Raw genomic sequence first — 23,859 nt, forward strand, 5'->3', positions numbered from 1 at the left:
TAGTCCTAAAATAAAGAAAAAAATTGTGTCTTTGATGTACCATGTAGATTTTTTTCATTCTGACCCTGCAAAACGTAAAATTTCGGCAATAAAAGACCAACTTTTGAAATTTAGGCAAATTGCTCAGAAATTGGATAGGATTGAGTATGTTGTTATTTTTTTATTTATCGTGATAATTAAGCACAAACCAAGTAATCAGCATGTCAGAAAACTCTTTCCCAGCGAGAAATACCCCATAATATACGCAAAAACAACAATTCAACTTTGAGTTTAATAAATATAAAAGCTCAGATTGGCGTTTCAGTGCCTAAAATAACGGTGTGGAGGACAATTTCAGAAATAAATAATTCAAAATAATTAAAAATGATGCAAGTTCCGCGATTACTACCCCATCATGTTACTGCAAAGCTCCAGTTCGCGAAAGAAAACATGCAAGCAAATTACATCCAAGTATGACTTAATCTATTTTTTTTTTGTAAATGGGAAAATAACTATAAATTTTACATCAGTTTATATTTTCGAAGGAAAAAAGTGGAATCCAGATAAAAAAAATAAGGATATTGGAGAGATATGAGCAAGGATTCCCTACACTTTCCCAAGAGAAATTTTGGCGATGGGTTGCTGATGGTTAGTGCAGCTTTTTGCTCCGACGAGTGACTCTAATTCCAATTTCATTCATGTAAAATTAAATGCACGTCCTACGCCAGAACTCTAGAAATTAATTTTGTGCTTTTCATGACACAAAGTCGAACAAAAAACTAAATTTTCAGCAAGAAAATGCTTTATATACCCACATAAATTTTTCAAAAACTGGTTTAAACACCAAAAATACACCTGCTTAGAGTGGTCAGCAGTGCTAACTAGATGTAAAGTCCACGGAAAGTCTTTAGGGGATACAACCCAATCGAGTTTACTTAGGAAATCAAGGTACGAAAGCCTTAATTTACAAAAAAATGGACTTTAACAGGAATCATCAAATATTGATCAAAATATAATAAAAACTTTAGAAAAAAGTGTGAATTCTGGAATATTTAATCTTCTAAAATATAGGGGAGTCCGAATTACCAAATGATTTTTTAAAATTGTGTTTAATTTTTAAAAAATAATGAAGTGTTTTTATAATTTTAAAACACAGACAAACTTGTTATTTGAAAAATATTAGAAATTACGAAAGAAATGGAGATAAATTGCACATCGATGAAAAGCACGTTCAAAGATGAAAGATAAATATAAAAGCTCATATTGGCGTTTCAGTGCCTAAAATAACAGTGTGGAGGACAATTTTAGAAATAAATAATTAAAAATAATTAAAAAAGATGCAAGTTCCGCGGTTACTACCCCATCATGTTACTGCAAAGCTCCAGTTCGCGAAAGAAAACATGCAAGCAAATTACATCCAAGTATGACTTTATCTATTTTTTTGTAATTGGAAAATAACTATAAATTTTACATCAGTTTATATTTTCGAAGGAAAAAAGTGGAATCCAGATAAAAAATAAGGATATTGGAGAGATATGAGCAAGGATTCCCTACACTTTCCCAAGAGAAATTTTGGCGATGGGTTGCTGATGGTTAGTGCAGCTTTTTGCTCCGACGAGTGACTCTAATTCCAATTTCATTCATGTAAAATTAACAGCACGTCCTACGCCAGAACTCTAGAAATTAATTTTGTGCTTTTCATGACACAAAGTCGAACAAAAAACTAAATTTTCAGCAAGAAAATGCTTTATACCCAACATAAAATTTTTCAAAAACTGGTTTAACACCAAAAATACACCTGCTTTAGAGTAGTCAGCAGTGCTAACTAGATGTAAAGTCCACGGAAAGTCTTTAGGGGATACAACCCAATCGAGTTTACTTAGGAAATCAACGTACGAAAGCCTTAATTGACGAAAAAATGGAATTTCACAGGAGTCATCAAATATTGATCAAAATATAATAAAAACTTTAGTAAAAAGTGTGAATTCTGGAATATTTAATTTTCTAAAATATAGGGGATTCCGAATTACCAAATAATTTTTTAAAATTGTGTTTAATTTTTAAAAAATAATGAAGTGTTTTTATAATTTTGAAACACAGACAAACTTGTTATTTGAAAAATATTAGAAATTACGAAAGAAATGGAGATGAATTGCACATCGATGAAAAGCGCGTTCAAAGATGATCATGTTTCCAAAATAATTTATAAAATTTATTTAATATTTTAAAGAAAAATATTATAATAAAAAGTGTTCTTATAATTCTGAAGCACACCTTATTATAATTGCTCAATCATGGTTATCAAATTAACGATATCAATAATAATTCAATAATTCAAAAGCTGGATTTTTTAGTTATTTTTTCTTTTTATTCGTTATATCGAGTTTAAAATGTCTTAAACGTTTGCTATATAAGGTTGTTAATGTTAAAAAATTGGCTGTTCGTTATATTGGATTTTCGTTAATGTGAGATTCGTTATAATGGGATTTGCCTGTATATGTCATGTATATGCATTTATGTTTTATAGATTAAAATTTGCAATAATTTAAATATATTCATCTTATCAAGAAATCCAACTTAAAAATAAATTTTAAATAAATTTGCACCATGGTTAGTACTATTGGATAGTAGGTCAGACACACATTTTTAGCGCTATCCGTCCAGAACTGTTCTATTAGATTATAGTATTTGTGGTGGTTATTGTTATATACAATACCACAACAATTAAAAAAAAAAAAAATCATATAGTAACTTTTGATATTATACACATATAAACAAAATATTTTTTTCTTTAAAAAATAAAATTATTCTTAAAACTGATTTTAAACTGAAAACAAATAAATAATTTTAATTAGTTATTAACAATAACAATTGGTGACCCCGAGAATGTTAACACATACCCCACATAGATCAAGGAGTACTGAGAGAAGCCATTCACTCGATAGACATCAATTGCAGAATCCTCAAGCACAAAGAAACGAACCAAACATGCAAGAACAAAATCAAGACAGCCAAAATAGTGCAATCATAAGTAACAGCAGAGAAATTGGAGCATCATCTGTCCACAAATTGCCACCATTTTGGACAAACAACCCCAAATTATGGTTTGTCCAAATAGAGTCAATTTTTGCCATCGCAGGCATAACTAGAGATGAAACAAAGTTTCAATATGTTGTTGCCAATATGGATCCTCAAATAAGTGAGTACATAAGTCATATTATTTTCAACCCTCCAGGGAACATAACGCAATACGCAGCAGCAAAACAAACTCTATTGAACACTTTTGGTGAATCCGATGAATCAAGAATTCGCAAACTTCTCCACGGCCAATCGCTAGGAGACAACAAACCCACACAATTTCTCCAAAAACTTAAAAATCTTGCATCAGGACATGTTGGTGATACAGTCTTGAAAAGTATTTTCCTTGAGCAAATGCCAGATCAAATTAGGACAATTTTGTCAGTCACAGATTGCTCAATCCAGGTTTTAGCAGAACAAGCTGATAAAATTTTTGAAGTCCTTAAGCCCCCAAATGTATGCGAAATAAAGAATCAAGCTGAAGCGTCATTACCACAATCGATTATATCAGAAATCACATTAAGACAACTTTCGGAACAAATTAAAGCACTTGAAAGTAAGATCGAAAAGCTTCAAGGTAAGAGAAACAGATCTCTATCACGTGATTCGACATCATTCAAAAGCAATAGATCCGATTCTCGTTCACGAAAATGGTGTTGGTATCATCGTCGTTTTGGAGAAAGATCCACAAAATGTACTTCGCCATGTTCATATACAAAAAACTAAATGGAGTTTCAGTAGCGGCCACTGAAATTCCTACTGGCGATGGCCGCCTATTCGTAAAAGACAAAAATTCTAAATTATCCTTTTTGATAGACACGGGCGCTGCAATATCAGTTTTGCCTTCAAAAAATTTTAATAAAAAAAATAATACTATGTACGAACCATGTTTTTCACTTTATGCAGCTAATGGTAGTATTATAAAAACCTATGGAACACATATCCTTGAATTAGACTTTGGTCTTCGACGTCCTTTTGTTTGGAAATTTATTATAGCAGAAGTTAGTAAACCTATTATAGGCTCAGATTTCCTCAAGCATTTTGATCTTTTACCAGATCTTAAGAATTTCACAATAGTGGCTAGAAAAACATTTTTAAGTGTACCCGCAAAAATATCATTAGAACCGTCACTTGAACTTAATATCATTAAAGCCTCAAACGAATACCACAAATTACTTGAGAAATATCCTGCACTATATTCAGTTAACCGAATCTCAGAAATACCAAGCAACTGTCAAGTTTTTCATCATATTGATACTAATGGTCCGCCGGTAAAAGCTAAAGTCCGTAGATTAGACCCCAAGCGTTTAGCTTGTGCAAAAAATGAATTTAAATATCTCCTTGATAACGGAGTTATAAGACCATCAAAAAGTTGTTGGTCAAACGCACTCCATATGGTACCCAAATCAAATAACGAATGGCGACCATGTGGCGATTATAGATCATTAAATCGTATAACTATACCAGACCGATACCCTATACCATTTGTGACAGATTTCACATCTAATTTGGCAGGTAATAATACATTTTCCAAACTCGATTTAGTCAAGGCATATCATCAGATACCTGTAAATCCCGCTGATATAGAAAAAACTGCAATTGTAACACCTTTCGGACTATTTGAATACCTTAAAATGCCATTCGGTTTACGTAATTCTGCTCAGAGCTTCCAAAGGTGGATGGACAATATTTGTCGTGATTTAAATTTCGTATACGTATACATTGATGATATTCTAGTAGCGTCAACTTCAAAAGAAGAACACTTAAAGCATTTAGATATACTTTTTCGACGTTTAAACGATAATGGAGTAATCATTAACCCTAGCAAATGTTTATTCGGAGTATCCGAATTAGATTTTTTGGGATATCACATTTCAGAAGATGGTATTAAACCCATGCAATCAAAAATTAAAGCAATTCTAGAGACTCCAAAACCAAATACGTTGGAACAACTTCGTCGGTTTCTTGCAACAACCAATTACTATCGAAGATTTATGCCACATGCAGCACACCACCAAATTAAACTGAATGAATTTCTAAAAGGATGTAAAAAGAAAGATAAAAGACAAATTAAATGGACTCCTGAGACAGAAGAAGCATTTAAAATAATAAAAAATGATTGTGCAAATGCTGCTTTGCTAGCATATCCGGAAATGGATTCTGAAATAGCTCTCAAAGTTGATGCTTCTAATATTGGTATAGGGGCAGTTTTAGAACAGAAAATGAAAAATGGATGGCGACCATTAGCATTTTTCTCTCGCAAACTTTCACCCTCTGAACAAAATTATAGCACATACGATAGAGAATTATTAGCAACGTACGCAGGTGTCAAACATTTTAGATTCATGTTAGAAGGACGAAATTTCGCAATATATACGGATCACAAACCTCTTATATTCGCTTTTAAGCAGAAACCCGAACGTGCAAGCCCAAGACAAATCCGTCATCTAGATTTTATATCTCAATTTACAACAGATATAAGACATGTGCCCGGTTCTGAGAACGTAGTAGCAGATTATTTGTCCAGATCAAGTGAGATCGAATTAATTAACTACGAGACTATGGCAGATAATCAAAAGAACGACGAAGAATTGAAAGAAATTCTAACTGATCAAAAAGCTACTCAACTAAAGCTTAGATTAATTAATATTCCAGATTCAAATAAAAACATTTATTGCGATATAACTAACCATAAGTCACGTCCATATGTTTGCAAGAATCAAAGACAAGAGGTATTCCAAAAGATTCACGGTTTAAGTCACCCAGGAGTACGAGCTTCCCGAAAACTTATATCTGATCGTTTCGTTTGGCCCTCAATGAATCGAGACATTGCTCAAATGGTACGAAAATGCGAACATTGCCAAAAGGCGAAAATTTCGAAACACGTGAAGTCGTCATTAGGAGTTTTTCCAATTGTGTCCGAACGTTTCTCTGAAGTACATGTAGACATAGTAGGACCTCTCCCCCCAAGTCAAGGTAAATGTTATCTCCTAACCTGTATAGATAGATTTACAAGATGGCCTGAAGCAATTCCTATAGAAAATATATCGGCTGAAACTATATGTGATGCATTTTATAGCTGTTGGATCTCCAGATATGGATGTCCAAATAAAATAGTTTCTGATCGTGGACGACAATTCACTTCAAATGTGTTTGCTGAATTAGCTCAATTCATAGGTGCTCAACATATTACAACAACTTCGTATCATCCACAAAGTAACGGTTTAGTTGAAAGAATGCATCGCACATTAAAAACAGCCATAACGTGTTATAACACTCACTCATGGACAAAAATTTTACCAACAGTTCTTCTTGGGATGAGAACAGCACACAAAGAAGATTTGAAAGCGTCTGCAGCTGAATTTCTTTATGGGGAAAATTTAAAACTACCTGGTCAATTTTTCTCCGATATTAAAGGCAAACAACCTCAGTCCAACTTTTTACTACAACTGAAATCAACAATGGAAAATATTCGTCCTGTAGCTACATCTCATCATTGCTCTAAAAAACCATTTATATATAATGAGTTATCAAATACTCCTAAAGTATGGATACGCAATGATGGAATATTAAAACCATTTTCCAATAAATATAGTGGACCATATGACGTCATTGAAAGAAATGAAAAATATTATACTGTAAAGATTGGAAAGAACACTGACAAAGTTTCAATTGACAGACTTAAGCCGGCGTTTATTGAGGAAATAATTGCAGAACCAGGGAATAACCCCGAATCACCAAGATGTATAATATTTTCATTAGAAAGGGGGTAATGTGGTGGTTATTGTTATATACAATACCACAACAATTAAAAAAAAAAAATCATATAGTAACTTTTGATATTATACACATATAAACAAAATATTTTTTTCTTTAAAAAATAAAATTATTCTTAAAACTGATTTTAAACTGAAAACAAATAAATAATTTTAATTAGTTATTAACAATAACATATTTAATAACTGAAACTGAAAACCGGTCTAACGTTTTTTTGCACTTTTAGAAACCAGCCGGTTTCGTTTCATATTTTTGAAGTATTCGACAAGCCGGCAGACTTATGATAAGACTTAATGTACACAGAATAAAAGTAGTGAACACTCGTATAGTTTATTTAAGTTCAGGAAAGCACAAAAATAATGATTACATTTGGAAATACTCCATAAAGCAGAGTCCACATTTTTAATCGATCTTATCAGAAAAAGACTTTAACGTACATAACTCCCTAAAAAATACCAGCATAGCAACTAAATTCTATGTAAACAATGGATTTCTAGTGGGATCCTCTTAATATTTTACAAAAACATTTTGGTTCCTTAAAAATTTGTACATTCCATCCACTCTTATAAGTCAGTTATCTGCGTTACAGTAATTTTCTGAAGGGAACCTTTTATGGGGGCTAGGTTAAATCGTAGACAGATATTACTCATTTTCAATACAAAACAAAAATAAGATTTGGTTAAAATTTGTGGGTATAAAAATGTTAAGTAGTTGATGAAAAGCACACATATTTCCCTACTTAAGTTAAACATCGTATACAAATATCATTATAAAACCCTCAGCTTCCACTGAGAAATTTTAAATAGGATGAAATTGAACTTAATTACTGACTTATAAGTGCATTAATGTACGCCAATCCGCCATTTTACTCGTATCTTAAGATTTTGGAGGTGTTTGGCAGGTTTTATTTTTATTTATATATAAATATATATATATATTTATATTTATTCGAATAAATTTTTTTATTCATTATTGGTTCTAAAAATATTAAAATTTTTAAAATTTAGTCAATTACTAGAATAAAAAAAAATATTGTATTTTTTTTTTTGACTAATTTTAAACAGGAATAATTGTTACATATACATATGTATTATCATTATTAAATTCCTTTTTTATAAAATTGAATAGAAAAATCCGGTTAAGAGGGGTTTTATACAATACCGTATTCGAAACATGAATGGAATTTTTCAAATTATTCAAAATCAAGTTTTTTGGGATAGGCCGATTTTTTATAACTCTGTATGGGATAGTAGGACATACAACAATTTTTAGCGTTATCGGTCCAGAACTACCAGACTTAGATGGGGTCAAAATTGTACATTTTGATCAAGTGTAACTTTTCACCTATTGGCTCTTGAAAAAATTGTCCAAAGGAGTTCATAGAGCTATTTCTTTATTCTTTCCAAACATTTTTTAAATTAATTTTTATTTTACATTTTTAAATTTTTTTCAAAAACTTCTTTTTTTGGTCAGAAGAAAGCTTATATATCTTTCAAAAAATAATTTTTTAACTTAAGAATAAGATTTTTTTAATATACAGAGAAAACGAAACAATTTGTTTTAGAAAAATTTAAATATACGCAAAATATGCTATAAAAATGTTTAAAATATGCAAAATATATGCAATTTAAAGCAAAATATGCAATTTATTCATTTATAACAAAATTGCATTTTGTAGCAAATTCTTTGATTCGAAAAGAAAACTAGTTAAAAGTTATTTTAAGTTACTGACTAAAAACATGTATTTGTCCTGGTTATTATTAATGGAAATAAATATAAATATTATGAGAAAAATAATATATCGGTTTTCGTATTTTATTCAGAATATCTTTTAGTTATTCCATTTTATTTCAAAAAAATAATTTTAAACAAAACCACAATTTGCTTTGATTTTTTCTTATAAACGTCAAAAAATGTGGTCTGTCGACAGTGGCTTAATTTAAATTCAGCTCATGAACGGCCATCGATAGACTAGAAATATTTTGGGAACCATTATAAAATATAACAAAGATTATTTGAAGCTGGGTAAAATATTTAGTGAGGAGGGTTTGTGCTGATGTTTGTAACATACAACAATATTCGTCCTATACCCACCTTAAAGTTGAAAACTTTAAAACTTCAAATTCATAAACACATCGAAATGATACCCCACTAACCCGAAATTTAATATTCTTTTTAGAAAAACTTGTATCAACTACTTTACAAAATAATCATTAATAACATTAACATCCAAATTAGAAGACTGATCATCATCAGTTAGCCCGTATGTTAATTTATATGCATTTTAAACATAGCTTTTTTTCAGTAAAATTTTCTTATATGTAATATCAACAAATTTTTAAGCATGAACCTTTTCTAAAAAGAATTACATTTTATATTGTATATATTCTAACATTTTTATCCAATTTTAATAATTTTAGACTGTAATTTATGGCTATGTGTTGTAGTTTGACAATACCTTGAAATGTTATGATTTTAAAATAAGGATAATTATATAAAAAATGTCCTTTGGAATTAGGGTAAAATTTAACATAAAAGTTTTTAAATATATACTCGTGGTGTAGGGTATTATATGGTCGGCCATGTCCGACTATACTTTCCTACTTGTTAATTTTATTTTTTGTTAAATCAAATAAAATTGAACATTTCTAATAGAGTATTTACTAACTACTATTAAAGTAGAAAGGAAATTAAAGAACACAAAGTATAAACATTAATAAATTTAAATATCCAAGACCTTAAGTAATTGAGTATTTTCCATACTGACTTATTTAATTGTATTACATACATATAAAATACTTATATATGGAAAATTTTTCACAAAATTACAATACTTTAAATAGATTAGAAACTTGAGCTAATTTCTTCAAACACTGGATATTTTAGTCTGCTGACGGTATACTCTTATTTCATGGTCTCATTCGGGAAAGATTTTCTTCACAGTGTAATTAGTATTATGATAAAAATTGGCAAAAATAAGTTTTATATGAATAAAAATCCTACCCCAAAATTTTATGAGGATCGGTCCATAATAAATCTAGTCGCCAGATAACTCCTGTTTCTTTGAACATGTACTTTCCTACTCCTTTTTATTTGCTGAAGTGTGTGTATGCATATATTTCCAAAATTTATATTTTATAACCTAAAAGAATCAGGAGAAAAATCATGCGATGTATCACGTTCGATTAAAAAAATTGTTATAAAATTAAATTTGTTTTATTTAAAAATTATCAATTACGAATAAAATATGACCAATAGTGTTAGTGTCCATTGTTTACATGTACTTTAGTCACGTATGATATCTCCATATTTAAGTCCATATTTTGAAAACAGGGTTCCGAATGGAATGATTCCTTTTGCAAATATAGAATTCTCTAAATGAAACAGAATGACAAAATTGTTTTCCAAGTACTCCTTTTTTCAATTTTAATATTATTTTATTAACTATAATATTGACCCTATTTTTTCTCTCGTTATTATTACAGATGTATTTTCTGGAGATCTATCCCATGCTAATTCGCATGAAAGTACCTCAGATGGAAACTCCGATCATAATTCTTCCGGCGACGAAGATTCTCAAATGCGTTTGCGTCTAAAACGTAAATTACAGCGTAATCGGACATCATTTACCAACGAACAAATCGATAGTTTGGAGAAAGGTACATATATTATTTTTTGTTTGAACACATATCGTATATTTAATATAATACTATCCTAAGTTATTCAAAATTCATATTTTTTTAACAGAACATTTTTATATATTGATTGCCTTTTTGCTAATTAAATTTTTTCTTTAAGAATGCTAAGATTCAAAATTTATTTAAATGCTATATTAAGAAAAATATACCAACTAAAAATATTGACTATAAGTAAAAATATTAAGAACAAAAAACATTAAATTTTACAGTAATGATATTACTTTACTTTTAGCATAATACTGATAACAACGGCCAAAAGTTTTAACCCAGAGTCCAAAACATAGTTTAATTTTAGGGCTATATGGAACAGAGGTTAAAGGCTTTTGAAAGGTTTTATAAAGCACTTATAAAATTATATAGTAAAAAATTGGCAATATTAGGCAATCGTATAGTTCTATTTTATATAACATATTTTGAATATTTAAGATAATTTATTTCTAAATTTATTAATTTAACTATTAATATTTTTTAGAATTCGAGAGGACACATTATCCTGACGTGTTTGCTAGAGAAAGGCTGGCAGAAAAAATAGGTTTACCAGAGGCACGTATTCAGGTTTGTCTTTTATTTGTTTTCTTTTTAGTTTCGATTATTTTTGTTTCTATCTGCACTTTATGTTTGAAAAAATTAAACGAATAATAAATAACAGGAAATATTATAAAACAAATCAGATATTAAACATTTTTTATATCATTCTCCTATTCATAATTATTTTAGAGTTGAAGGGAGGATTTTTCTATCGGTACCGATTGACATGTTGTCAGTATATAAATAGTAAGAAATTTAATTAAACATTACTTAAGGAATTTGAGAATTGTTTGGTTTTTTTTAAATCTTAACATTTCTTCAAAAGATTTCAAGCGAATATGACTAATTGTTCCCGTACCATTATTGGTTTTTATTATTGTCACTTTGTGGCAATTGTCTCAAAAATTTATTTTTAATGGATTATTTTTTAATTAAACTGAATAATAAAAAAAACAAAACAGTTATAATAATATTATTTTATAGTAAATGTCTTTTGAAAAAATAAGAGGGATAAAATTTGCAACCACGTCAATGACTATGTCATAACTTTTCAATAACTTTGTCATAATGCCTAGATTCTAAACTATATGTGATGGAGGAATAATATTCTCACAAAAAAAAGATGAATGTATATCCAACCAAGGTGGGTAACGCTTAAAAACCATTTAAACTTAACGATGCAAATGTTTTTTGCTGATGCAAAATTGTTGGTAGTTGGTAGTAAAAATGTGTAAAAAGAGATTGCTGCCAAAATTTTGTATTTTCAATGACGGTGATTTAGATTAATGTCATTTACAGTCCAGCAATAAATGTCACCTAGTCTTAAACTAAACCTACGGCTATAAAATTTCTTAATACATTTTATAATACGAAAAATTCGATTGAGCATCTAGAAAAATGGAAATTGTTGGTTCTTCATTCCAAAGAATTTCTAAGAATATTTATGTAAAAGTATATTTTGATTTAATTTTTCAATTATGTTAATTTTTTTTGTTTGGTGTGTCAATTTTTTATATTATTTTCTTTAACAACAGAGGACAACACTAATTATGCGCCACCAGTTTTATTAGTATATTGTGATACTTATGATAATGAAGTTATAAGCCTAATAATGAAGTTTTATATATGCTTCATTATGTAGTATATACATGTATGTTAATTCTTCCGTTTTTTAATTTAAGAAATATGTACATTAGAGGTGCCCAAAGAAAAAAAATTATTGACAATTCCCCAGGCAGTTTTTGCTGCGCATGTAGTACCTAGTGATGAAATTTTTTGTATTTTTATCTACATACCACAGTGCGACAGCCATTATTGGACCTGAGCTAGACCATACATGATACTAGAGGACATTTCAAGTAAAACTCCGTTTTGAGGTTAACATTTTCCTTTTTATAGGACTTCAATGTTTTAAGAATATTAAAATATTTTTACTGAATAATGTTGGGCAATATGGGTATCAAGTGAAAGAAAACAATCTCTGGAAGTAAAAACTTTTTTAGGTTTTTACTTTTAAGGACGAAAAGGTGTAAATAATGACCTTTGAAAATTTTATCTTTTTATATCCCTTTAAATTTTCAATATATTTTTCTTAATAAATATATGTTGAAACCTTATGTATTATTAATTTTTTTTATAGAAACTAAAAAATGATATTTAATACTCTAATAAATAGGTGTGTCTCGTAATAAAATAAAGCAAATTCATTTTAGTAATATTAATTATTGGACTTGAACAAAACTAAAAACGCGGAAAAGCAGTGATCCTATATAGAAAAGCTGTGTACTCTGTTTTCCACATTCTGATGTTTTTCCTTTTTAAAGGACTATTAACATAATTAATAAAGGCCTGAATATAAAAAAGAATAGTGTGGGATAGATTTCCGAAACCGAAAGGAAATCTGCGTTTCTGCAATTTTCAGAAAATTGCATTAAATTTTTACTTTATAGTTCAAAGGAAAACAGGATTTTTTTAACTTGGACTTATTAATGAAGAAGTACTTCATGAACAATATAAAGTAAAAATCTCGAGATTGGAACGTGTGTCCCTTTAGGTGTAGTGAAAAATGGACCTAATCAAATAACGGAATGAAAGACTTCTTGTTGGACATTTCATGTAAAGGGAGTAAATGTGGATTGAGTGAAAAATATTTTTTTTCACAGCTTTAGTTTATTCACTTTCACTTCTTAAATAAAACTGATCTTTACTACAAACAAACATTCTGTAGTCTTTGTGAGATCAGGGATTTTTATGTGGCTATTTTTGATCAACATATTTTTAATTAATCATTTGTTTTTTTTTTTTTTTTAAGGAAAAAATAATTTTATTATAGTAAATAGATTCTTTATATGGGAGGATAACATTTTAAAAGGATATCCCCATGTTACTGGGCGTAATGCAGGGAACTGATATAAAATGCTTTGAAGTTTCAAGTCCTATAAAAAGGAATAATGGTCAGAAAATTGAAAATTGTGTATACAGTGTATCTATATAAGAACTGTACTTTCACTTATATTCGGTTGTGTTTAAATCCAAAAAATAATGTCCAATATTTTTAAATTTGATTTCCAATTAAAGCTACAGAAACAAAATATAATAAATAAGAATGAAATTTTTAAAAGAATAAAGTTGTTCGTCCTGAAATCAAAGGATGGATTTTATTTCCGATTTCATCTTTAATTTGATACTAATATTGACGGAAAATATTCAGTAAAACTATTTATCCTAAAGACCTTTAAAAAGAACAAAAGATCACTTAAAATGACCTTTAGTATCATGTGTAAACGGTCATATTCAAGTCCAATAAAAAATGTGTAGTGAAAAGAAGATACATAACATACATATTAAATGTGATACATAAATACATATTAATTGTGATATTTCAGTGTGATGCTTATAAAGAATTATTAAAATGTATTAAATTATATGCTTAGTAGTTTCCAACATTTAGCAAATATATTTTGGCTTACAACTTTATTATGACGGATAAAAAGGTGTTTGTCCCACGTTCAACCGTTTTTGTTTTTATATTACAAAATTTGTTTATTTTATTTTAAATTTGTATTATTTAATCAATCAAATAATTTATCATAATCTAAGAATGCAAATCATATTTATCACAAAAATAGGTGTGGTTTTCAAATAGGCGTGCCAAATGGCGTAGAGAAGAAAAGTTACGAACTCAGCGACGTTCGGCCGACAACATCGGTCATAGTGGCAGAGCAAGTGCCACAAACACAGCCGGTACCAACTCGGTTATAAGCACCGTTAACAATGCATCATCTTTAGTCGAAAGCAATACATCTAGTCATACACCCAATTCTAACAGTAGTAATACGACAAACGATTCAGCACCAACTACGGCAGCGGCATCAAGTGTACCTACAAATAGTACAAACGGAGCACCTAATATACCGGAAAACAGTGGCGGTAACACCGGCGTTGGCCATGTTAATTCTGTTAGTCCGCCTCTACAAACAGTCACATCTAGGTTATCATTGAACTCTGGCTTTAATTCAATGTATTCACCTATTTCCCAGCCAACAATGGCAGAAACTTACAAGTAAGTGGTAGGTCATGACTATGGTCTAAACGGTAATTAATTGAAATTGTTTTCTGGAATCCAAAATCCAAACGCATTATCTCAATCTTGAGTTAAAAAAGATAAACTTTTAATGGATGGAATTTTAAGAAATAATTCGGTATTTTCTAAACAGATTTATTTCGGATTTTGTTCAAATTCGCAATAAAAGCTATTTTTGCAGAAATAGTTTATAATTTTTCTGTTTTAAAATAGTAAAAGCTTTTATTTAATAAAATTTATTAACTTTTAGTTCCATGACATCGTCGCTAAGTTCAATGCCATCGCCATGTTTACAACAACGTGAAAGTTACACGTACATGTTTCATGATCCGCTTTCTCTAAGCTCACCATATGCTGCTCATACGCGAAACTCATGTAACCCATCAACGGCCCATCAGCAGACTCCCCAGCATAGTGTATATGGTAGCAGTTCAAGTGCTGGAGCAAATAATTCTGGTAAGTTAGATAAGTAAACAATTTTACTAATTATACAAATGTTTTTTTTATACAATTTAGCAATTTGTATGCTTATTATGTTTAAAAGACGAAATTTGTATATATTTAAATGCTTATATGAAAAAGCGATATAGGCTATATTTATCATTTCGATTTTAATGAAATTTGGTAGGAGTAGTCTACGTAGATAAAAAATTAAGTCCACTAAATTAAATTTTAAATTAAAAGTATAATTGCAACTTCTAGACCTACTTGAAATTTTGCATAAACAGATGGTCTGCTAATAAGTGGGAATTCTGAAATATTAATAATTAAATAAGTATTTTCTGCTAATTTATGAAAGAATAGTAATTAGAATGTGTTTATTAGTAGTAATGTAATTGATATTTTTAAGTAACATCTAGCTATGTTTATAAAAAACGACTTTTGCATAAAGCGGTTTTTCGGTTAACCGAAAATTAACCATTTCTAAGAAACTGGTATGTCGATTAACCGAGCAGAAAAAAGGTTAATTGACACATTTAAAAATCTTTAAAATATTACAATATTTATTTAAGAAATATTAGTATTTTTTGGGAAATATTATGAATTGCTTAATAAAATATTTGCGCTTATTATTATAGATATGTACAGTAACATAGCATAAGAAAACAATCCTATACAGACCAGAATATATTATAGATTCGTTATTCATATGGAAGTTGTCACAGGAGGGATAAATTGGCCTTTTGCTTATTAAATACATCTTTATCAATAAAAAATGGTTTGTTTGGCAACTTTTTATTTATTTAATGATTGAATCTTATATACCCTTCACAATAGTGTATTTTAAACGTATTAGTTTTATATACACTATTAGCTCGTAAAGCTTTTAATCAAACTACAGGTCACAACTAAACCCGCCAAAGAGGGCTATTATGTTCATAATTATGTTAAATATACTCGTATCTCGACAAAAAGCTGCAAAACCAAGTTCCGCACTAGCGTTGATAACCCTCATAACTTTATAATTATAGGGCCTCATTTGACCCTAGCCATATCAAAGTCTTAAATAAATCACATTTTATTCGTAAACAGGTGTAGGGTATTATATTGTCGTCCTCGCCCGACGATAACTTCTTACTTCTTTTATTTTTATATTCATCAAAGAAAAATATTATACACATGTTTTCGAATTATCAGAATAAATCTGCACATAATCTGAAGATAATTGTTTTTAAAAGGAATTTTTTATTTATATTTTCTCAGTTGGATTTTGGAAATCAAGTAAACGACATCTGCTCATGTGATGATTATTGTTTAAATTTCTTTAAACTTTATTAATACACAACAAGTATGAGTGTTATTTGTCTATGCCGAATCTTATATACCCACCATCAAACTTCGCTTGACCCGAATGAAACTTACTTATGTAGAATTCATATATACTCGTATTTTAGGCCAGTTGTAAGCGTTAAAGTAATTTTCTGAAGGAAACATGGACCGATTGTCATAAAATTTTTTAGATGCATTTTGACTTGTTCGAAATTTACTTATGTCAAATTTCATCTATGTACTAGTATTTTTAAGCCAGTAATGAGCGTTAAAGTCATTTTCTGAAGGGGACCTTATATGGGGGGTAGGGTCAATTATATACCAATCCTCATAAAATTTTGCATAGTGATTTTGAACCATAAGAAACTTACTTATATCGAATGTCATCGCTATATTCGTACTTTTAAACAAGTCGAAGGGCCACTTGTATGGGGGCTATCCGAAAACGTGGGCCGATATTACCCATTTTCAATAACAAACCTTACTTATAAGAAATATTTATGTGAAATTTCATAATTTTTTCCATTCGGACTCTATCGTGCTTTCAACAGACGGACAGACATAGCCAGATCGTCTTAGAATTTAATGAGAACCCCATAAAGTCCTGTGAATTTTTTTCAGTTGCTCTAAAGTGCGATAAAAATTCACCTATTTTCCAAATATGTGCGTATTAATTATGTGTATTTGTTAACGAATTCGTGAAAAGACAAATTTTTTCTAAAGCATCAATAATAGAAATGGCTAAAAGGCTTAAAAAACTCTGCTGGAAAAAGTCTAAATGTCTATATCTTAAAAATCTGTATTAAAATTATAAAAAAGTGTGTAAAAAATATACAAATATTAAATATGGCACAAGATCCAAAAAGAAAAATATTGCAGAATTTAATAGTGATCTTCTATGTCTTGAACAAGTCAAACGTCATTTAAGCATGTAGATGGGTCTTATTTTGCCTCTAAAGAATCTAAAATAAATTCGCTAAATTACCTGTCGAAATATTTTCATGATGATTTTCATGATAGTCGATTAAGCCATATCCATCTGTCTGTTGAAATCTGTTTTTAGAGGACCCCAGAATCGGTTCATAAATAACGGAAAATCCAAAACAACCTCTAAAAATATCATAAAAAATGAAAATTTTGTTCATGCTCACAGCTAGCATTTGGATGATTAATCAGTAAACTAAGTCATTTTTGACTCCCTTTGATGACCTAAAAGTGATTAATAATTTGAGCGCTTAAAAAAATGACTCGAAAATGATCCCCATATATGATTGAAAACTGAATATTTGAAAAATAATAACAAAATGTATTGCAATCAGTGTTGCCACAACAAAATTTTTTTCTAACCAAAATTCGAATAAAAAATAACCAAATTAAGAAAAAAGTAAACAAAATTATTTTTATTTGTTTTATGTTTACATTTGGACATCAAAATAACAAATTCATTTTCTGAAGTGGAACTATGTTATAATTATTATTATGGAGACAGTTATGAGCGTTAAAGTAATTTTCTTTACGAGATCTTATATGAGACGTATGGTCAATTATGGACCAATTCTCATAAAATCTGACAGAGATATTTTAGTTCCATTAAAACTTGATTATGTTGTGTTTTGTTGCTATATTGCAGTACATTATAAGCTTTAAAGTCATTTTCAGAGGAGACTTTTTATGAGGGATAGATTCAATTATATACCGATCCTCATAAATTTTGACAAATACATTTCCAATAAAACTTTTTATAATGAATTTCATCGCTATAGATGCTTTTTTAAGCAATATAGTAATTTTCTGAATAGGGCATAATATGGGGGCTAGTTGAAATAGTTGACCGATATTTCGCATTTTCAATACCAATAAAACTGGGTCAAAAAAATATTTTGGCAAAATATTTCAGTTTTCTATCTTGTTTCTTTTCGACTCTAACGTGTTTTCAACAATAAACATATGTCTCTTCGCAGATTCGTTAACAAATGCAATTAATATTTATTTTAAAAAATAACTGAGTTTTTAACGCGTTTTAGCGCAATTTAAAAATACTCCACATATGACTTTTTGAAAAACAATTTTAAATTATAAAATTCTTATCATTTTATGTACAGATTTGGAATTATAATACCATGTAACGGATGTTAGCATAACTTCAGCAATATTTGTAAACGTAATCTATCCAAATTATGCGACAAATTGACCAAAATATAGAATTTAAGAATGAAAAATAAAAACTAGTATACAACATCATCTAGAAAATGTAAATAATGAACTAAAAGTCATGGTGAGATAGTAGAAGTCAAAGGTCATCATCTTTTCATATATCGCGATTATTGTTCGTCGTACGAGTTTAGATGTAATAACAATTTTATATAAAATACAATATAGAAGTTGCAATTAAACTTAAAATTTAATTTGGAGGACATAATCTACTAAGTACGTAGACTATTCCCACCAAATTTTTTTCATATACATAAGTATCGCGAGTTTTTTACTTAAAAATAGAAATATTAAAGGAAGGACGGACGTGTTTGAATAGACCCAAAAAGTGATTTTAAGTTCATGGATGCACCAAAAGGAGAGAGAGGATTCATTATTCACGGTGTTAGATTGACTAGTGTAAATAAAATAATATTACGGTGTTGTTATGATTTTAATCAACTCATTTAATATGTGGAAAACTCATAGGTACTTTTGCTAAATCCTAACCAATTAAGTTATCGAAAAATACCTTTGTGTATAACCAGTAGATGTATAAATTGCATTAATAAGCAAATTTCGAATAGTAAAAAAATTCCACATATTACCAAAATTCAAAATAGCACGATATGTATATTTACATAATTGATTTAAAACTAGAGATAAAAGAAGTTTTTTTAATTTTATTTTTGGAATAAAAGCAAAGAACATTTAGTTCAATTGATTGCAAAAAGTAACCAAAACGAAAAAATAATTCACATGTACACATGCAAAATAAAAATAACCAATTTTGGTTAATAATAACCAAAGTGGCAACACTGATTGCAATCATAAAATCATTGAGTTTTGTATTTTTTGTGTACGTATATTTGTAGGTAGGTTGGGTTCATTGCGTTTATTTTTTGTTTTTATTTATTTCGTTTCGCATGTTTTGATGCTGTTGGTTTCATTGCTTTGGGTATTTGTTTTTGTGTATTTCCTTTCGTATGTTTGGATGTCTGTTGATTTCGTTGTCTTGTGTATTTTGTTTTTGTGTGTTTTATTTCGCTTAACGTTCTTTTTTCTTGTTTCATTTATTTTGCTATTGATATATTAATGATATAGTCGGAAAAATAAATATAATAATATTTTTAAATACACTAAGATTCGGAAATATTCTTACAGCAGGTTTTTGAGTTGGCGATAAAAAGCCAATTAATAATCAGATTAGTTAATCTGAAAATAAATTGATTCTAATGTTAATCCCCTTTGGTGTTTTTAAGTACAGGATTGAACTACGCAGTGTTGCCATAAAAAACAACAGAAAACACCACTGTTTGTTATCAAAACAATACATGTTTTATAAAAAAGAAGAAGACAACTCTAAGTGTAATATGAAAATTACCGAAAACTTAAATTAAAAACATATACTATGTGTTTTAAAGCAGCGTTGCGCCTTCATATTGTTCTAATTACGAAGATTTTCGGCAATTCACACGTACATAACCCGATCGAAAATAAAACTCATTGCAAGAGCGTAAAAATTACAAAAATTATATTTAGTTGCTTGACTGCATTCAACAAAGTAGGTTGATGTCGCTTTGTTTCAGAAATTGCAAACAAAATACGTAAAAACAACAACATCATATGCAAACAAGAGAGTAACTTGCAAAAACTCATACACTTCAAAAACTTTTCAGGAATGCATAATAAGAAAAATACATAAAAACTATATTTTTAAATCTTTTTTTTAACATTTTATATAAAAAAATCTAATCTTTTTGAAGAAATAATATTTTTTTCTTTTCTTTGGATATATTTTATGTGTCAAATTTACCATTTTACTTGTTATCATAACAAGCGTAATTAGGAAACATTTTTTCTGTTTTTTTTAGTATTTTCTCAACACTACAATAACAGTTTCTCTTTCTGCGATGGCTGTTTTAAAGCATATACCGGCGGATAGAGAGGCAGATAAAAAAATCACCACTACACACACACTATTGGCATTTTTTCATTGAAATAGCACTGAAAAAAATATTTGGTTATTTTTAATTTTGAAGATTAAATTGCATTACTGTAAAATGCGAATATTTATAAACAATGTGTAATCAATGTACTTAAGAATGATAATTTCTTCAAATAGAAAAAAACATTTCTAATTAAAATGTACAAAAAAAGTATGAAACAAGATTAACTTATTTACTTTCATTGTTATGCATTCTTTGTTTTTGTAAATTATGCTCTTGCTTTTGCAAGTTGTTTTTTGTTTCTTCAAATTGTGTTTGCAATTTCTTTAACAAAGCGACATTAACCTGCCTTGTTGAATGCTGTCAAGCAACTAAATAAAATATTTGTATTTTTGATGCTCTTGTTTAGAGGTTCGTATGCGATCGTGTTGTGTACATGTAATTTGCCGAAAATCTTCGTTGTCAGAACAATACTAGCGCCGACGTCTGTTTTAAAGTGTCTTCAATTTGTACTAATCAAGAATTAAAACATTTTACTGCTTATTTTTTAAAAACTATACTAATTTTTTCATCATCTGTTAACACTTTTTCATTTCTTACTTAAGTTTAAACCACTTTCATTGGGTGCTTAAGCTAGCAAACAAAATTAACTAATTGAGTACTCAAAAACACCTTTTGAGAATTAATTTTAATTGAATAATTAATCATTCATTTAAAGATTGACCCTTCACGTTCGAATGTAATTTAATTTTTTGTAACCGTTTTTATATGTATATTATTAATTCATTTTTAGATAACCATACGTTTGCAGGCGTTATTTCCGCTGGAGTGTCTGTACCAGTACAAATAGCAACACAAAGTAGCAGTGATTTGGCGGGCGCGAATTATTGGCCGCGTCTTCAGTGATCTACGTTCTTTGACTTGACACCACAATTGCTCACAAAGGCTGCTGGTGTGTCTCACAACAACAGTCCTATCACAGCAACACCGTCAATTGTTGTCCCTTCTTCCTGCAGTGCAAACCTTGATATAAGTAGTACGAGCGCAACGGCTGCAGCATCAGTAGCTGTTGCAGCAGCTGCTGTAGCTTTGGAAGCCGCGGCCAGCATAGCTAACAGCGATGCACCAACACACCCACATCAAATCACATCAAGTATTTATGACGAGCGTACATCATCTCCTTTAATGTTGACTAGCTCCAATCAGCAGCATCTGTCATCCCATGCAAATGATCTCGATGAGTCCTTGGAACAGGGATTTACAAAAACCTTTGAATCATCTACGTCCAAGTCTGTAGACCAGCGACTGTCACAACAGATACATGCCCAGTATCATCACCATCATCACTATCTTCATCATCACCACCACCCTCCTCAACACCTCTCCAACAACGATCATCAGAATAACACCAATAATAATATCGATTTATGTTCTAGAACGTTACGACAGCACCAACAACAATAACACAAATTGTTTCATCTTATAAAACAATAGTTAAGCTTCACGCACAATTATCCAATTTATGAGTATCAGCAACAACCACGGGCATGGATATGTAGAAGAATCAAGCATGAAATTTATGCCGAAATTATGTTTTTTATTTATCTTTAATATCTTATTCAAAGCAGTTTATAGAGTCCAGTGTCGAATGTTCTCAATGACAAAATAAGGAAACAATTAATTATCAGGATGTTTGACAGCAGGACTGTTAAAAAGGATTCTCAATATACATTTTTTGTTTGACATTAGATTGTCACATTTGTTATTAACTTATTTAACAGAGAGAGAGAGAGAGAGAGGGAAAAGCAGGACCGAAATGTGTTTTAGTACTTTGTTTATAATTTTTGATACAAACTGCTGACTTGTTAGTACCCCATGGACCGAAACGCTAACATAGACACTTTATTTTTCAGACAAAATTAATTTTTAGGAACTCAACGAAAAAAATAAATGGAAATATATATACATATGTATATGTATCTAAAGTATATATACATATTTTTTTAAATCTATATATAAAATAAATCTATATATACAACAACATATACGCATACGAGTATAAATATAGTTCAATATTCGTACACTTAGTACTTACTGAATATGTACATACATATATATTATAATTATTATTATTACACATAAGCGAAACAATAAAATGTATCTGATGGTTCTGACCTTTTTCAAATAATTCTTACGATTTTAATTATTAGTATTGATAATATTTATAATAAGGTATAGTATCTAGTTTCAAAAATGTAAATTAAATATAACTTTTTGATTAGATTTCATATGTATTCTATTTGAACATTGCATGTTTATACCAGCATAAAAGATACTGCAAATTTTCGCAATGAGCTGCCCTTATTTATACCTAACCCAATTGCAAAGTCCCTCTCTGTAAATACTTGAACGTCGTTAATTTCCCTATTAAGGGTACAATTAACTTTAATTTCAACCAGCGTTTAAATATGCAGCACTAGCACCACCTCTCTTGTATATGACTATAAAATAAATATGAAACTTTATAATTTTTGTATCACTTTGCTACTAAAAATTGCAATCATATATATTCGTATTAATATAAAAATTGCAACTCGTGTTTGCAATTTCTAGTAGCAGGCAGACATAATTGCAGGTCAACACACATATATTTTTGTGCTTTAGCAGCGCACACTCAAATTTGTTAAACTAATATGGAGAGTATTGATGTTATTTTTGTTTGCGTTTAGTTTTTCCTAGCAGCAATGTAACTTTATTTTGGTTTTGCTACTGCCAGTTGTAGTTTTATTTATTATTTTTTTGGCAATATTGATGCAGCAATTTGTAAATAAACATATGTAGGTATGTATGTATGTAAATACACTGACAGTTTTATGACATTTCATGAGCTTAAATTCAGTATTACACTTCACATTTGTACGCATTTAAGTATGTATGTCGATATTAATATGTATATTTATTATCATCCATATATCGATGATATTCGACCTATAATATCCTGTACTGATTGACATATTCGACCTATAATATCCTGTACTGATTGACATATTTAATTATTAAAATATAGTTTAAAAATATCATAATTTCTGTATGATATAATGCAGAAAAATACTACATTGATATTTGTTTGTTTTTTCCTTAATGTATTACAAAATATTATAAACTACATTTCTTCAAAAAAAAATTATATAATAATCTTCCACATTTTAGCAGTGTGATTTGAATAATTTGTAAAGTAAGCTCATTAGAATTCAACAAAAAATATTTTAAATATGTGTGTTCCACCCTGTTTTATACAAGGTGATTA

General features: G+C 29.3%; 1 protein-coding gene across 2 annotated transcripts in view; it reads left to right on the forward strand.

Moving 5' to 3' along the window:
• The window catches only part of LOC111683117 (paired box protein Pax-6), a 58,569-nt gene extending 35,838 nt beyond the window's left edge, over positions 1-22,731 (forward strand). The window contains exons 4-8 of one of the 2 annotated variants that reach the window (XM_046954407.1): positions 10,320-10,493; positions 11,005-11,075; positions 14,189-14,622; positions 14,894-15,099; positions 21,346-22,731. In XM_046954407.1, the coding sequence (XP_046810363.1) occupies positions 10,320-10,493; positions 11,005-11,075; positions 14,189-14,622; positions 14,894-15,099; positions 21,346-21,458 (998 nt within the window). In that variant the 3' untranslated portion in view covers positions 21,459-22,731. Of the gene's footprint in view, positions 1-10,319; positions 10,494-11,004; positions 11,088-14,188; positions 14,623-14,893; positions 15,100-21,345 lie in introns of both variants that reach the window. The other variant, XM_023445150.2, reaches the window with a different exon arrangement.
• Positions 22,732-23,859: the final 1,128 nt, after the last annotated feature.

The sequence above is a fragment of the Lucilia cuprina genome, chromosome X, assembly GCF_022045245.1.
Source record: "Lucilia cuprina isolate Lc7/37 chromosome X, ASM2204524v1, whole genome shotgun sequence".
NCBI lineage: Eukaryota > Metazoa > Arthropoda > Insecta > Diptera > Calliphoridae > Lucilia > Lucilia cuprina.